At 37.2% G+C, this 16,449-nt stretch overlaps 1 protein-coding gene across 1 annotated transcript in view; it reads left to right on the top strand.

Moving 5' to 3' along the window:
• CFTR (CF transmembrane conductance regulator) overlaps nt 1-16,449 on the top strand; it is an 86,409-nt gene that overhangs the window by 21,426 nt on the left and 48,534 nt on the right. Inside the window, exons 5-11 of the mRNA XM_066183045.1 lie at nt 212-301; nt 1,645-1,808; nt 2,300-2,425; nt 5,507-5,753; nt 8,052-8,144; nt 8,675-8,857; nt 11,442-11,633. Coding sequence (XP_066039142.1) covers nt 212-301; nt 1,645-1,808; nt 2,300-2,425; nt 5,507-5,753; nt 8,052-8,144; nt 8,675-8,857; nt 11,442-11,633 — 1,095 coding nt within the window. The remainder of the gene's footprint in view (nt 1-211; nt 302-1,644; nt 1,809-2,299; nt 2,426-5,506; nt 5,754-8,051; nt 8,145-8,674; nt 8,858-11,441; nt 11,634-16,449) is intronic.

Here is a 16,449-nt window from a genome sequence, read left to right as displayed (position 1 = left end):
ATACATCAGTATTTTTAAAGTAATGTAATGGCTATATTGAATTCAAGTGACATAAATAACAAGTTTAATGAGACTTTCTTTGTAGCATAAACAAATAAGTGGAGTATTACTTATACTACTGCATCATTGCTTATCTTTTTATCTTTATTTATTGTGTTTTATGGAGATAACTTAGCTGACAATTTTTGCATGGTTTTGTTTTCTTTTACAGATCTTAAGACTGTCAAGCAGAGTTCTGGATAAAATAAGTACTGGACAACTGGTCAGTCTTCTTTCCAACAATCTGAACAAATTTGATGAGGTGCGTCATCAGTTGTTTAATTCACTTGGTGATCCATCAAATACAAATGTCAAGCTGTTCATGACAGATATTAAGGAGGGAAGGAGCACAAATGAAGAACTGCACTGAGTGCTCATTGTAGACTAAATACTCATTCATTACCTTGAGAAAATGTGTTGGCACATAGTCTTAGAAATGCTCATTCTGATTCTTATGACATTCTTTATCTCCTATGCTGATTAGAAGAGGAAACCTGAAAAGCAGTTACATCATAAAGACATGTTTGTTCTTCAGTCCAGTGAGAACCTGCCAGGAAACCTCTGGGTTAAACAGTTGGTTTCACAGAAGTCAGAACTTGCTGGTTCAACCTTTGCATTTTACTTCCTGATGACTGCATCCCTTTACTGAGGTGATTCAGTCCATTTCCGTCATTGAACATGCGATGAGGTTTAGCCTCCTGTTCCTATTATTACCTGGTCCACTAAAAAGGGATTATTGATTAAAAACTGTGTTAGGAAGTCTTAGACATCCGTCTTATAAAATGTCAGAGAGTCTTCTGTAAAACTTCTCTTCTGTTAGAGACTACAATGAATCCCTGCTAACGCCTTTAGGAACTGGAAACTCTATAAACTTCTGTTCTTCATGTCTGTTTAATTGGCCCTTTGGTAGTATAAGATTTGCTTCCCATGAAGACACAAGGTCAGAGAGAGTGTAGACACATGGCTGGAACTGCAAGGTGTATTTACTTTAAGCATGTATGACTGTATAGAGTAATGTCAGCTTAAGACAAGTGGCGTGTCAATGCTGCAGTGTAGCTGCAGTAGCAGAGACTCCTGTTCACCTGATCATGGGATTCACTCCAAAATCTCCTGAATGAGGACTGCATGGAACTAGATGTGTTCATACAACGCTCATCTCTTCACCAAAGTAATATTTGCCTTCTATATCAGATTAAAACACTCTCAGAAGATTCTTACATGGATTTTTCTCATCTTACAGTGGTTGAAACAGCCAGCATTGATGCCAAATTTGGTTTACTTTTACAAAGCTGTGACGTTTCCACATACGTATATGTAACAAAGAAACAAAGAGACAGTTGCAGATTGAACTTTGCCTTAGATAAATCTAAGTTGAGGTGCAGAATGTGTATGTATTGCTGCACTCTCATCATAATTAACACCCAGAATGCTATGTGCTCAGGATCACAAGTCCTCCTTTATAAACTTGTTTTTCTACTGGAAATATTTGTACCATTCTTCACTATATTTTTCAAAGTGTCACTTTAATGACTACTTCCTTTTCATGTAGTTTTCAGAGGACATCTCTAACTTTTATTTTTTTTTTCCTACTGTGGCCTTCTGTAGGGTCTTGCTCTGGCTCATTTTGTATGGATTGCACCATTACAAGTGGCACTGCTGATGGGATTGCTCTGGGATATGTTAGAAGCTTCTGCATTCTCTGGACTTGCTTTTCTGATAGTCATGGTCTTATTCCAAGCCTGGCTGGGACAAATGATGATAAAATACAGGTGACGAGAATGTTTTAAAATATTTCAATATAGTTTCCTGAAACACATTGATTTTAAGAAGCTTATGCCACTTGATTAAGGTACTCTGGTTATGAAATTACATAGGATGAGTCCAAAGAGTGTTTGCTGTGTAGGGAAAGTTACAGACAAAATTTCACTTATTTAGCAGCAGGTGTCTAAGCTTAAAAAAAATGAAAAGTCTAACATGGAGTAAATAGTGATAAAATTAGGTATAGCATTAAATCTAGAATTTTTAGAATTGAAACTCCTTGTTAGTTACTCCATTCATCCTTTTTAGAATTTCTATTTTCTTCATTTTAAAACAATTATTTGATTTCTAATAATTTCTTCTTCATTCTTCATAATAATTCTGGTAAACATTTTTAGCAGAGGCATATATAGAAACTGTTTTCAAAAGATATAATGGGATACAAGCTAACTACACAGGATGAAAAAGATGAAGATTGACCTACTGCCTTTTTACTTTGTAGGAATAAGAGAGCAGGAAAGATCAATGAGAGACTTGTCATCACGTCAGAAATAATTGAAAATATACAGTCAGTTAAAGCTTATTGTTGGGAAGATGCAATGGAAAAAATGATTGAAAACATCCGTGAGTAAGTGTATTCATTTGTTACAGAAATTTTTTTGTGTGCTCAGAAAAAAAAATAGGTGGCTGTGAACATCATCTGTGGTCATGTCAGTTAAGAAGTAAAGCAACAGCTATTAATCCTCAATAAACTGACCATACATTCCCACACTGCAGCTTGGGGGTTTTTCCCCTTTTTTTTTTTTTTTTTTCCTCAAGTTTACTATGGAGGCGAGATTTTTTTATTTACTTCCTCATTTGTTATAATGATGTTTCAGTGGTTAGTTTGCGCAGGTAAAACAACTGTGGGATCTGTGTTTGTTTCTGGACAACCCTTTCCTCATCTTAAAAGAAAAAGTTCTTTTGTGGAGGTTACTTAAGACTTAACAGATGTCTCTGTTCTGGGGTGAAGGAAACAATACGAATATGTGCAGCCTTTTTCTGAGAAATGTAATAAAGCTGGTTATAAAACTTGCATACAATCTGTGAAAGGAGTAAAGTAGTGTAGATTCATGTTTTTATCCTGCACGTTTACATTAACATTTATTGTCTGTAGATGGCCTTGTAGAATGCTTATCTCCTCAATTAATATAAAGATTGAACTGTAACTACCAGACCTGAAGGAGAAAGGAGGTAAAAGTTAGCTAAGGCCTGTGAGAAGGAAGACTTTGTTACCAACAAGGAGTTCTGGGGAGAGGGAGGAGAAGTGACACATTGATTGATGGGTGATGCTGCATTAAAGGCACTCCCATGTGTCCCGTGTGTTTGTTTAGTCCTTTACAAAGAAATAAAATTCTGTGCCAGGTGTGTGATTGGGAAAATAAAAGAAATCTAAGTGTCATATTATCATGTAAATAACAGACATAAAATCATATTGTTCCACAAACACCTACTTGTTCAGCTGCTTTCTGAAAAACAACCCAGGGAAAGTGAAGTGTTCTTTACCATTAGAATTTGTAATTATTTACTATAAACAATCAGAGAAGCTCAGTCTGAATCCAGGTCATGAGATCTAGCTCGAGGATGGAACTTGTTTAGGATTCCCCTGATGTCACTGGTCACATGTATTGCTTTTAGGAAATTTGAGAGCACATCATGCTAGCAAATCCTCTAGAAATTGATTAAATAAATTGTAGTCCACGAACTGGTCACAGAAACCTGGAAATTGGACTGTTATTTTATTATCTATATTTTCTATAATAATTTATAGTAAATTTTGTAATGATGGAGTTAATTTTTATTGTATGATGAATGGATATTTAAAAGACAAGAATGCTAGCAATATTACAAGATCAAGGTACTTCTCCTACAAAGAAAGGCTGAGATAATTGGAATTATTCAGCCTGGAGAAGAGAAGGCACTGAGCAAACCTTACTGTGGCCTTTCAGTACCTGAAGGGACTCTACAAGAAATCAGGAGAGGGATGTTTTGCAAGGGTACATAGTCATAGGACAAGGGGGAATGGCTTTGAATTGAAGAAGGGTAGATTTAGATTAGATATTAGGAAGCAGTTCTTCCCTGTGAGGGTGTTGTGGTGCTGGCAGAGGTTGCCCATAAAACCTGTGTATGCCTCATCCCTGGAAGTGTTCAAGGTCAGGCTGGATGGGGCATGGAGCAGCCTGGTCTAGTGGAAGGTGTCCCTACTTTTCGCTGGAGGGTTGGAAGTGGATGATCTTTAAGGTCCCTTTCAACCCAAACCATCCCATAATTCTATGATTCTTCTGTATTTTTTTTAAGTCATCCAGAGGGTCACTTGGTGAAGACATCACCAGAGCAAGTCAACCCAGAAATATCAGAGTTTCAATTGAATTTGGCTTGTGGAATCAGCTCTGCAGGACCTCCCAGTCATTTGGCTTGTCAAGCTGCTTGTGCTCGAAGCCATGTCTGTGTTTTAGCCATTATAACTCAGTCATCGCAAAAGCATTTTTGCGTCCTGGCATTTTCTCATACAGGCCATTTTAATCAGCTTCAGAGACACCAATGTGGGCTGTCTACCCTGTGACCTCTTAAGTCTGCACTGAAAATAACTCTTCATAACAGATGCCTGAATAAACATTCCTGCACTCCTATGGGCTATGCAGTGTATTCAGTGAAGTTAAAAAAACACCCCACCAAACTGTTCCTCTGAACCATGGCATAGCACTGGAGAAAGTGAAGGTTGGAAGTGTCTGTACTTTGCCAGCAGAGACACATCTTTATATAAAATGAAGGATCTCAAGCTTATGTATTAGTACTGGTTCCTGCAGCATCACTCCAAAACCGGGCATTCACTGGTCTACACTCTGTATATGCAGAGGCTTGCAAGGCTTGTAGGGTCCCTCACATCTCTTTCCAAGTACTCATATTGCATCAGCAAGACCTGTCCCAAGTAAGCGTGTAATCTACAGAGCTTTCAAGTCTGTATCACAGACAGAACCACCTCTGGGAAACTTTTGCTTGTGGCTGCATCAGTCTGTAGTTGGTACTTGGGAACATACTGAAAAAGTTGTTCGTGCATTCCTGACTGCACAGGAGTCAGTAAGATTCTCTGTAGACTGAGATTCTATGGAGTAAGGAAGGTGGAGAGCAGACTCCCTGCCTTCCACCTCTTCAAATGGAGGTTAAGTGGCACCTTAATTCATGGGTGAAGCCATTAGTAGGTTGCCAAGCAAAAGAAGATGACCTTATAATCAGATTGTCTATTGTTAAGGTTTTTCTATGGTAACATATAGCACATCTGGCATTTCAAAGTACCTTTTTTGTAGAGGAGTTATGCATCTAAATGCTTCAGGGAGTACATCACATACCACAGTGTTGGATGCTCGAGGTTGGTTGTGCCAGGAATTGAAGAGGCTTGTGGCTTATTGGGTATGTAAATCATGACAGATTATTGTTGCTTTGTCTGGCATCTCTGAACGTTAATGTCAACATTTGACTCTAATGATTTTTTTAGGCCCAAAAAATGTTTGGAGACTTAATTTCTAGCTGCAGTTCTAGAAAATAAGAAGGATGAGTGAGCCCCTGAGTTAATTGTTATGCCAACAGTTCCATCCAAAATATTTGTAATTTGTGAACTGTGAAATCTTACACTAAAATATATATATATATATTTTTTTTTTTTTTCTGACAGAACTGAACTGAAGCTTACACGAAAAGCTGCTTATGTGAGATATTTCAACAGCTCAGCCTTCTTCTTCTCGGGCTTTTTTGTGGTGTTCTTAGCTGTGCTTCCGTATGCTTTGATTAAAGGAATTACTCTCCGAAAAATATTTACCACCATTTCCTTCTGCATTGTTCTTCGAATGACAGTGACCAGGCAGTTTCCCGGCTCTGTACAGACCTGGTATGACTCTATTGGAGCAATAAACAAAATACAGGTAGGGTACAGAGACTAAAATCTTCCCAAGTACGTAAGCTAATTCTTTATATCATGTTATCTTGTCGGCTGATCAGCAAAAGCACACAGCATTTATGCAGACTTTTTGAATATATGTTGCTTTGACTAAACACCATGAAGTGTCATTATAAATCTTGATATTGTTCCCCAGGCAGAATAACCACACATAACCATGCTACCTGTTTGCTGCTTTTTTTCTGAAACAGTGATGTTTAGTTCTTTTTCACTGCAGAACAAGAAACTTACTAAAATCATAACTTGTGGTACTTAAGAGAAGTTTTTTCCTTCAGAAAAGGAAATTCAAAATTAGTACATGTTTTAAGTTGCATGGCTTCCAGGAGCTTCAGTCACAGATCTTCTGTTTTTCTAGATGTAATGGCAACAACAGCAGGAGACTGTACATTTTATGCAAATGTGCATTGCATTCATTATGAGTAGCACACATAATTAAGGTACCAGTCAAATAATTATTACCCACCTTACCTACTGAGATCACTTGCTCATGTACCAGCATGAGGGACTTATCTGCAGAGTAAAATCAGAGCGGATTCTCAATAACTCTGTCGTTTTTATATGCTGTTCTGAAATTACTCCCTAGGAAGAGAATTCTTACACTATTTTGGGGTGAAATCTTAGACCTTTTTTATTGCATATTTATAGATGCAGGGTTTTTTGGAGAACATAGATTTTATTATTTTTAGTGTGATAAAAATACCTAATACAGAACCTAAAGATCTTAATCAGATGTCTGAACCTCAGTCTAGAATAAGAAGTAGGTGTAGGATTTTGATGACTTTTAACTGGGCAGGAAATTTAAGAAATCTAGCCATATACCTTTCTATTTGACATTCAGAAGTCTGCCTTGTTAGGTCCCATTGTGAGCTTTCCTTGTTCTCTCAGATTCCCTAGACATTAGTGGAAGTATCCTGTCTCTCCTGTTTCCTGGAAGAGTGTGTCCAATGCCCTGGACACAGTCACAGAACTGGCCATCCCAGTTGTCACAACATTGCCCTCACTTCACTGAATGCTTGTCTTTGGAGATGTTAACAAGTTCTGGGTGCTCCAGAATCCATTTGTGGCAGGTTCAGTATAGTCCCCATAGACAGACAGGACAGAGTAGTAGGACACCAAAGCCCTTTACTAGTCTTAAGAAACATAAATAAGAATAATAAACCACTCATACATCTCTGATTTAATTTCTACATCTGTTTAGAGAGTTGACTGGGCCAGGTATATCTCCTGGGTTATTCTATTTTCACATGTTTTTTAGACCGTGATATTTCAGAATCAGTGTGCCCTCTCTGACTATCACTGCTCCAGGAACTCCACTAGATGACCCCTTTGTTATGAAAGCATAACTATAATTTCCTCTTCTTTTTTTTTTTTTTTTTTTTTTGAATAAACCATGTGTGTCTTGCCTGCAGTTTTTCAGTTCCTGCTCTTTTAATCAGCTGCTTAATTGTTATGCCAACAGAACCCTTCTTCTTGTTCTACTTGGAAAATTTGCAAGTGTATTGTTAAGAACTGATTTCCCCATGAGTCTGCTTAGTTTTTCCATTGTATTGCCCATGTAATCTATTTGCTTCCACATAGTTTAGAAAAGTAGAATTTGGCGGAGACAATATCTACAGACTGCATAACCATAATAAAACAATGGAATACTCTGCCTTTCCTACATTAGCATAGGCTTACTCTTACTTCCTAAGACTATCCTAGAAGGCAACACGAGCACCGGGTTGCTGACTTGTGTCATTTGAAATTACACTACATCAGTGCTGCACTTGCCAGGATCATTATCTGCCTTTTATTTTTGTAGGTAGAGAGATCATTCCAACTCTTTTAACCTCTTGCATATTTGGAAAAGGGAGATACCAGCATGTAGCTGCTTTGTTTCACTGTTTACCAGAGTGCAAAGTTCTACATCTTACTCTAAAACCGAAGGTTTATTTGAAAAGAGTTAAACTCAGAGAGGTGATCTTGCCAGACAGAAGTCCTGAAAGCAAAACAAGTGCCAAGTTTTGATATTCTTTCTAAATCAGAACAAAATACCTTTATGGCTATGTTTTCACTAGCAATGAAAGAATTGGTATGGTAGTTTCAAAAATATTTCCTTCTGCATCCAAAAATGTTGCATGATTTATGTTTATGCTTCTGCTGAAAGCACTGTAATGCAAAAGTGCCACCAGAAGTATTAGTGCCCCGTGTAGGCAAATAAGGACTGCTTTGTGAGATATGACCTTGTCCCTTACTGTTTCATCTGCTTTCATGGTGTTTCTAGGATTTCTTGCTGAAAAAAGAATATAAAGCTCTGGAGTATAATCTAACAACCACTGGGGTTGAGCTGGACAAAGTAACAGCTTTTTGGGATGAGGTTGGTACTTTTACCCAAACTATATTAAAACACAGAGTGTATTTTTTTTTTTTAATGTTTGCCATGATGTTCTCTAAAAAGAGCAGCCTACACTCTTTCATTTTAACTAGCTTCAGCTCTCAGCGGGTAAGGAATATTTAGCAAGTAATTAATGCATGATATCAAATTATCCACAGTTGAGAAACTTTGGAAAAAGCCTTTTAATAAGTGTTAAGGCCTGTAATAAGTAGTTATTACTGACTTAGGCCAGCCTTATAAAAGATCAGGCTATGACATGTATAAACATTGGAAAACAGTTCTATAATAAGCAAATTTTGTTTGTGTCCACAAATTTTGGTGCAAGTCCAATTTATACATTTTTAGAAGTATATTTAAGAGTATGAGTATTTTATTGGTAGACAAAGTAACATGAGAAAAGTAAGTTCATATGTTTTCATAAATCTTTAGTACAATATACATCTCTGCATATGCATGTTTTATTCATTTTTAATGTACATCAAATATAAGTATCAAATCCATGTATGTTGCAGGGAATTGGAGAGCTGTTTGTGAAAGCAAACCAGGAAAACAACAACAGCAAAGCTCCTAGCACTGACAACAATCTCTTCTTCAGTAATTTCCCCCTTCATGCCTCTCCTGTTCTTCAGGATATAAATTTCAAGATTGAGAAGGGGCAACTTTTAGCTGTTTCTGGATCTACTGGAGCAGGCAAGGTATTTCTGCTTCTGCTGGTTCAACAAGAGTCTTAAGAACTATAAGGACTAATACTGTGTTGTTACCTGTATTTTTACTGTATTCTTGCTATCCTGTGCTTGCTGCAGAAATGATGGCTGCAGGAAAAAGTATGGATAATCTGCAAGTTTCACTAAAATAGTTACTTGAAGTTCTATACTGTGGCCGATATGAGATAGAGTTTGCTGGATATTTTTTGTAAGAGAAGGTTACAGAATTATAATTTAATGCAATTTAATGGCAAAATGTTTTCCCATTGGAAGTAAAAGGAAATTTTACAGGAGTAACGCAGACTGAAACCTAACGTTAAGGCTCATGGTGAGAATCTCTCTGCCTTTAAATAAAATTAATATAGAATAGATATTCTGATGGCTCAGTGTGCTAGAAAGCTTCCCTCCCCCCCCCCCCTTGCTAACATTTTAAGGAAAAAATTGAACACAAGACGGTTTGTAATGGGACAAGGCTGACAGGAAGATAACCAGGTATGTGTGTCCTGGACACGTAGTGTACCTGATCACTTATCTCTGCTTCCTATAGTGCCTCACCTGGGCTTCCTGAGACTCAGATGCTGCTGAAATTGGTGGTTTGCTGTGAAAACTTGTGGTTTCGATTATTCATCATTTTACTACCCCAAAATGTTATCAATGCATTTAGTATGCAGATGACACTTCCAATAAACATCATTAATATGAGTTGAACTGTGATACTCTTTTTCACTTTGAACAGCAAGTAATTAGATGAGTCTTGATGAGTCTTTCATCTTCACTGGGTTTTTTAAGAGGATGTGAAAGTTAAAACAAATGTTCATCATGCTTCTCCTGATTAATAAATTATAGGTGAAAATATTATGATTTCTTTTACTTGCATGGGGTAAAATCTTTGGTCTGTTGGAGTCAATGACAAAGGAACCCATCAATTTCAGTATGATCAAGGCTTCTTATTTTTCACTAATGATCCCCACAAGAGAGAGCAAGGGACTTAGAACATGGGATTATCCTCAAGACGATGTGTTAAGGTGCATTTTACTGTGATACTTCTGAATTAATGGAATAGTTTATCTATTGCTATTGCTAATGCTGGTAATTGTAATATAGAAATGTGAACTAGAAAAAGCTGAAGGATGTGTGTATATCCCCTTTATTCTGCTATATAGGAAATTGAGGAAAATTTAGATTACCCTGAAAAATCTGTATGATTTTATGCATACAAAAGATTTGCACTTTCCACGGCAATAAAAATAAAAACCTTATGATCTTAACTCAAAAAGTAATACTATAAAAGTAAAAAAATAAGGTTTGCCTGCCACCCCCCCCCCCCCCCCCCCAAAACACTGCCCTTTACACCTTCTTTATGTAAGAGTTCCTTCATGGTGCTTGAGGCTGTTACTATATATTCCAGGAATTGTCAGACCTGTGAAACAGACTGCACAATTTTATCTGTATTAACTATTTAATCTATAAGAGGTATGAAGCCTGACATCAGCTCTTTAATATTGCTTCAGTACTAGCTAGGGTTTGTTTCGGGTTTTTTTCGTTTTCTAATTTGTGTTATATGGCACAAGATGCAGTGGTTTAACACCCAGTGTACAAAACATACCAAGCAGCTGTCCTTTGCAAGATTGGGAACTTCTTACTCTGCCTTTTGGAAAAGTCAGATTCTGGTATAAGGGAAGGAATCTCATAAGATTCCCCCAGTATATTGCACAACTTGCAAAAGGATCTGTGGGCTTGACAGCATGAAACTGTGACTTAGACAGATTTTTTAGATCTTTGGCTGTTACGTCCCAACTTTGTTGACTGTTTATTAGTGTTAAGAACACCACCGCAATGGCTCTGTAACATATTTTTCCGTGTATTTCTCAATTCTATTCTTTGATCTAGTAGCCAATGATGTGTGACAAGGTTACTACAAGCTACTGATTAACTTTGAAATTATAACATGTCAGTACCGAAATTGCAATCAATTCTTTTATGAAGGGAAATAGTAAATATACTTAGGTCATGCATTCACGTAAATGAGTTAACAGTTACAGAGGAAAATTCAGATCATACTGAGCAATTGTATATACTTACACAAAGAAATTGCATTTTTCAAGGCAATACAGATAAAAATACTTATAAGTACTAGCAAAATTATAAACATAAACTGTTGTACAAAGAACAAACAAAATCGTCACTGATAATGTGAAAAAGCAAATAAAATTCTCTATAAGTACTAGTACCTTATGTCTGTATGTGTTTCACAGATAGATTTTTACCTTGTAAAATTATTGATAGCTTCATTAAAATGACATACTTTTGCAGCAGTGTGCCTTTTTTGCAAGATATCTTACACAATTTTTATCATTTATTGAATGAAGTTTCTCATATACTAGAGGCCTTTCAGAATCACACCTATCATGAAAATCTCCACTAATTGCAGCTTGCACTAAATCAATACTTACAGGGAAATTCTTGACGAGACAAATATGCCATTTAAGTGACTTAGTAGAGTGACCCTTTGTTCAACATTTCTTTTTGTTGTACAGATCTCTGATATATTAATCAAGTGTTGATGTTTTTTCAGACTTCTCTTCTGATGTTGATAATGGGGGAATTGGAGCCTTCGCAGGGTAAAGTTAAACACAGTGGAAGGATATCCTTTTCACCTCAAGTTTCCTGGATCATGCCTGGAACAATAAAAGAAAACATAATTTTTGGTGTATCCTACGATGAATACCGGTACAAGAGTGTCATCAAAGCCTGCCAGCTAGAAGAGGTTAGTCATCTAGGAGTTTTAAGACCTGTGACCCAACCCAAGTGAAAAATCCCAAAGAATAGGTATGGGAATGGGGCTTAAAGCAAGTGAGAAATTTCTGAGATTTAAGGAACTCAGCCTGACATTCCAATTTGGTGGAATGTCAAGTCATCTTGTTGCCAGCTGCTTGGGAGATACACTGACATTGACAGTTCTGGTAATTTACACAACAGAAGCTAAGTAAGCTGGCTCAGAGATTATATGGTATCTGCCTTCTCAGCCTTCCTTGCTAGTTAAAAACCTGAGTAAGCTTACTGATGTTCAAGAAATTATGTACAAATATATTATTCCTAAATACTTTTTGTCATATTTCTTCCACATAAAGAAACTTTTCCTTACAGTTTTGGAAATTAACCTGTTTTTCTCCTTTCTTTTGCGCTTCAAAAATGGCTCCAGGGATAGCTCAAACTTTGTGGCAGATATCTGAATTATTTAGGAGAAAATCTTGATTAAATTTGGGATTTTTTCTGTGTATACACCAGAAGTTCTTACTCTGGAGATAATTGCGGGTTCCATCCTTATGTGACATGGAGTCCACAATGAGTACAATCACATTAAAATGTCTTTTTATGTGTTTGATGTTGACAGAGGGTAGTGTAGGGAAGTATATTTTACACAAAGCAAGAAACAAAAGGAGCCAATATTTGAGACCTTTGCAAAATTTGCTATGCCTCAAGATTTTTTCTGTAATATACAAATAAAAACAGTAAATATCTAATTTTGCTGAATAGTTTTTCTTTTGGCCACATAGTGAAACATATTTTTCCTTATCACCAGTCAAGCAAGAAACCATAGCTAGTTTGTTTAAAAAATAAGATAAGGTTACTGTTGCATTTCATCTCAGAGCAGGGTATAGATAAACAGTTAAATAATGTTGCCCTATATGTTTCTGGCCATTTCAGCTTATGTTTGGATTTTTGATTCGGTTTGCTGGAAATCTCTTTGGAAGCTCCTGAAGACAGGAGAATTAACAACTTCTGTGTCTGGCTTTTTGTAGAGTTGTCCTTAAACCCAGTTGTGAAAGTTATGGTCAGTGCCAAAGCTCCAGGAAACAACTGGCTTCAGCAGTTCTAAACTGCCCTTGCTCAAGGAGGCTTTCTAAGCCAGTCCCTTCCCAGAGCAGCAGGTGATTGCTGGTGGCTCAGTGTCTCAGTGCTGGTGGGACAGCTTGGTGTCTCAGTGGTTGTGGGATGGCTCCATGTCTCAGTAGGCTGCAGCTCCTTTGTTCTCCAAGCAGGCTCAATCAAGCCAGCTTTGATCTGTTTGGTGCAGCTCTGTGCAGAATGATATGCTTCACCTCCTAGCAGGGCTTATTATTTGAAATCAGGTTTGATACTTATGTGTTTTGTTTTGTTTTGTTTTTGTTTTTTTTGTCTCCTGAACTGAATAAGTTGGGCTGGTCTGAAGAGAAGGCAGAATAGTCTGGACAAAAGCCAAATGCATTACCTTATTGCTATTATTATGCTTTCTTGACTTGCTAGCTTTCATGTGTTAGTTACCAAACAAGACTCATTATGGCAGATTGAAGGATGGATTTCAAAAATGAATTCCCTGTTTATTCCACAGTATGACCTTTTGGGGGTTTATTATGTTAGTGCTTTGCATTGGAATTTGTGTGTGTGTGTTCGTTCTCATTCTTCAGAAAGGAGAAACCAAAGCAATTTTGCCTGAGTTGACTCTGCCCCCTTCTCTGCAACCTTTCCAGGTAGTTCTATATTCCACCTGAAAACAGGCCTGCTGAGTTTAATTCTTATGTGGAGTCCTCAAGAAACCAAGGATTGGTGATACAAAAGAGTTTATTTCCTTATTTCCCCTATGCTTCAAGTCAGTTAATGTAGAGCTCTTAACAATGACTAGTCAGATTTATTTCCAAGCTCCATACTCACCAAAACGCTTTTGGAATACCCAGTGGGCAAATAGATGTGTTAGTAGGGTAAAAAGTAATATACCTGTGAAGGGCCCCTTTTACTTTTCCATTTCCACCATCAACATATAGAGGAAGCAAACTGAAGATCTAGTCCAACTGGTAAATTTGATTTCTTTTTCCCTTTCTTTATTAGTGCCAATAAAAGACTGCAGGTCACTCTGTGTGGGCCAGGTCATACTGTTTATGTGGGTTTGAGGCTGCCAGACATTGAGTAGCCTGTCCTTGTCTGCAGCAGAACAGGATAGTGAAGCTAGGTGATGTCATAAAAGCTGCTCTTCACTCTGTTTTAGGTCTATAGAGATATGGAAATGATATTACAAAAGCATAACTTAAATAATTTGGGGTGCATGAGAATTTTCACGAAAGTCAGTGCTACATTCTCCTCCCTGACTTTTTTTGATTTGGTATGTAGTTAATTTACTAAGGAGGTATCACTTAGAGCCTCTTTAGAGTTGCTAAGGTTGCAAAGCAAATTTATCTCTAAGTAACTATGAAAGATAAAAAGTGCAAGTAAATATTTCCCAGAGCTTTTCATTTTTTTTGGGTGTCCAAGAATAGAATTTTCCCTGTATGGGAAATCAGATCTTTATTCAGAGATTAGAATGTGTCTTAAGTTAGATTCTGTAAAGTTGTAGAGAATGGCAACTCTGGTTATGTTAGCCATTACCTAAAAAACAGTTTGCTTTGGTAGTTTGTTCTTGATTGGAAGAAATTCTTATGTTGTTATAAAAGATATTCTCACAGCTTTGCATTTTTTTCTATTTGTGTATAGACCCATCAAAAGGAAGGTTAAAAATATGGGGTTTTCTTCTTCAGCTAATTTTGATTAATCACAAAAAGTATTACTGAAAAACAGTATGAGCAACAAAAGGATTTTCTTTTATTTCTTTTGTGAGCTTACATAAGTTTATAGGAATTTAAAGCATTGAAATGGGACATTTTTAGTCCAAGTAGTTCAGGTAGCTACATTTGTGCTTCTTTAACTCTCATAAGAGATTTCTCCCTTCAGCTTCTTAATCTTGTTGCCTTGATGCAATTCACCTGCCCCCCAGTTGTGCCATTATACTTGTTCATGATGTACTGTGAAACAGAAAATGAAGATTGAAAAGAAAATTGTTATGATATATTGGAGATCTACATACCTCGTAAATGCTCTGGTGAGATAGTTTGACAAAGTGTGTTTGTGTAGGGCACAACACACTAGGATGTAAGTCTGTGCCTGAGGTTAAAAGCTTAATTAGTGTGTACATGTCTCTCAAGCATCCTTTTTTCTCGTGCATAGCGTGGCCGTTGTCTCACCCAACGCTCCTCAGACGGGTGTGTGACTGACGGGTGGTCAGACACAGGGAACTGTCCTGCAGTAGATACGGTTCTGTGAGTCGACGTGTAGGAAACACGTGTCTTAATGGTGCTCCTTGGAGTGTAGTCCCACTTGATGGCACATGTGACAGCAGTAGAGTGGCATCATAGGTTTCATTCATGGTCTCTGGTCCTCACAGCTCTTCTCTGTGGCATTCTCTGCACATGGGGAGAGCAGGGGCAAGGGACACCACAGTGCAACCCAGTCAATGTAGGAGATCTGAGTTGTGGAAACGCTTCATGATGAAAGACAGTCGTGTGTGGAAGGCTCAGTGAGGGAAGTTTGTCAGATCTATCGAAGTACCACTGCTTCTTATAATCTCAGGATGTCACTGTACAGGTCCATAATACTGAAGAATCGTGAGATGGGTTCTCAGCTGCATCTCTGTGCACCAGTGATAGCATGCCTAGAATACTTTTTAGACTTATCTTTTTATGTATATTTTTTATGGTACTGTAGCCTGTTTTATGTATGTAAAATTACTCAGAACTTGATTACAATTACATTTCTTGGTTGTGTTTTTCCTTTGAGAGTAAGTAGAGCATCAGAGGAGTTAAAATCACTTTTTACAATGTTGTTCTCAGTACTGCAGTTTGTAAATGGGAGAAGAAGTTAAGAGAAAAGCAGTAAAAGGAGAATGAACAAAAAAAGAGTGCTTTGGGGTTGAGATAAAGGCACTGTCATTAGAGTTTCATTGGTGCTCTTGATATCTGAAAGAAACAGCCTTACTTGCAAAAATTCTTTCTGAAAGCCTGGCACACACTGAATATGACTGCAATGAGATGTAAGTTGTTTGTAGACATTTTCCATATTTTTGTGTAATGCTGAACTCAAGGGACTGCCAATACATTTAAATTACATGACCCATTCTGCAAAACATCACAGTAAAAAGTTTTCAAGATGTATAGATAAAGGGCTACTTGTTCCTTCTCCACTACCTTTTTGCTCTCTTTTCCTTTTCTTGAGAAACAGTGATTATTTTAGCAAATAAGAAAGCAGGATGAGTGCCTAATTTAATATGCCCTCTAAAATTAAGGTCCCACAAAGCAAATAAGAAAGTGAAGGTTTTAACCTCCTAGGGTACACTATTCCAGCACAGATCAGTAGTCCTTACTGTTTTCCCTTTATTTAGAAACATTTTTTTTAAATTGAAAACAATTTAAAATCGTTTTATTAAGAGTACTTTTGAGTTTGCAGGTATTACTTCAAGCAGACAAGATGTAGTTGGTATGGATTCTGAGTACATTTATGGGCAGTCTCCATAGGCAAGTGGAAAGGTACTCAAAAAGTAAGATAAGGTGAATTGGTGCTGCCTCAGCAGCACTTTAGACAAAGTGGTTTACCCTTTTTATCAAGTACCTTTCATCACATTCATAATAAAAAAGTCTAGCTAGAGAGTTTGAACTTTTGCCTAACACATCAATTAAGGATCAAGTATGTTGTAAAACCCACTGAGAGATGTAAGCTTCGAGTTTGTATGTCTGTGGAAA

Source organism: Chamaea fasciata, unplaced genomic scaffold, assembly GCF_029207755.1.
Source record: "Chamaea fasciata isolate MVZ Bird 193981 ecotype frontalis unplaced genomic scaffold, bChaFas1.0.hap1 SCAF_5, whole genome shotgun sequence".
In the NCBI taxonomy this organism is placed as follows: Eukaryota; Metazoa; Chordata; class Aves; order Passeriformes; family Sylviidae; genus Chamaea; species Chamaea fasciata.
Note: the sequence above shows the minus strand (reverse complement) of the source record. Positions and strands in the feature narration are given on the sequence as shown.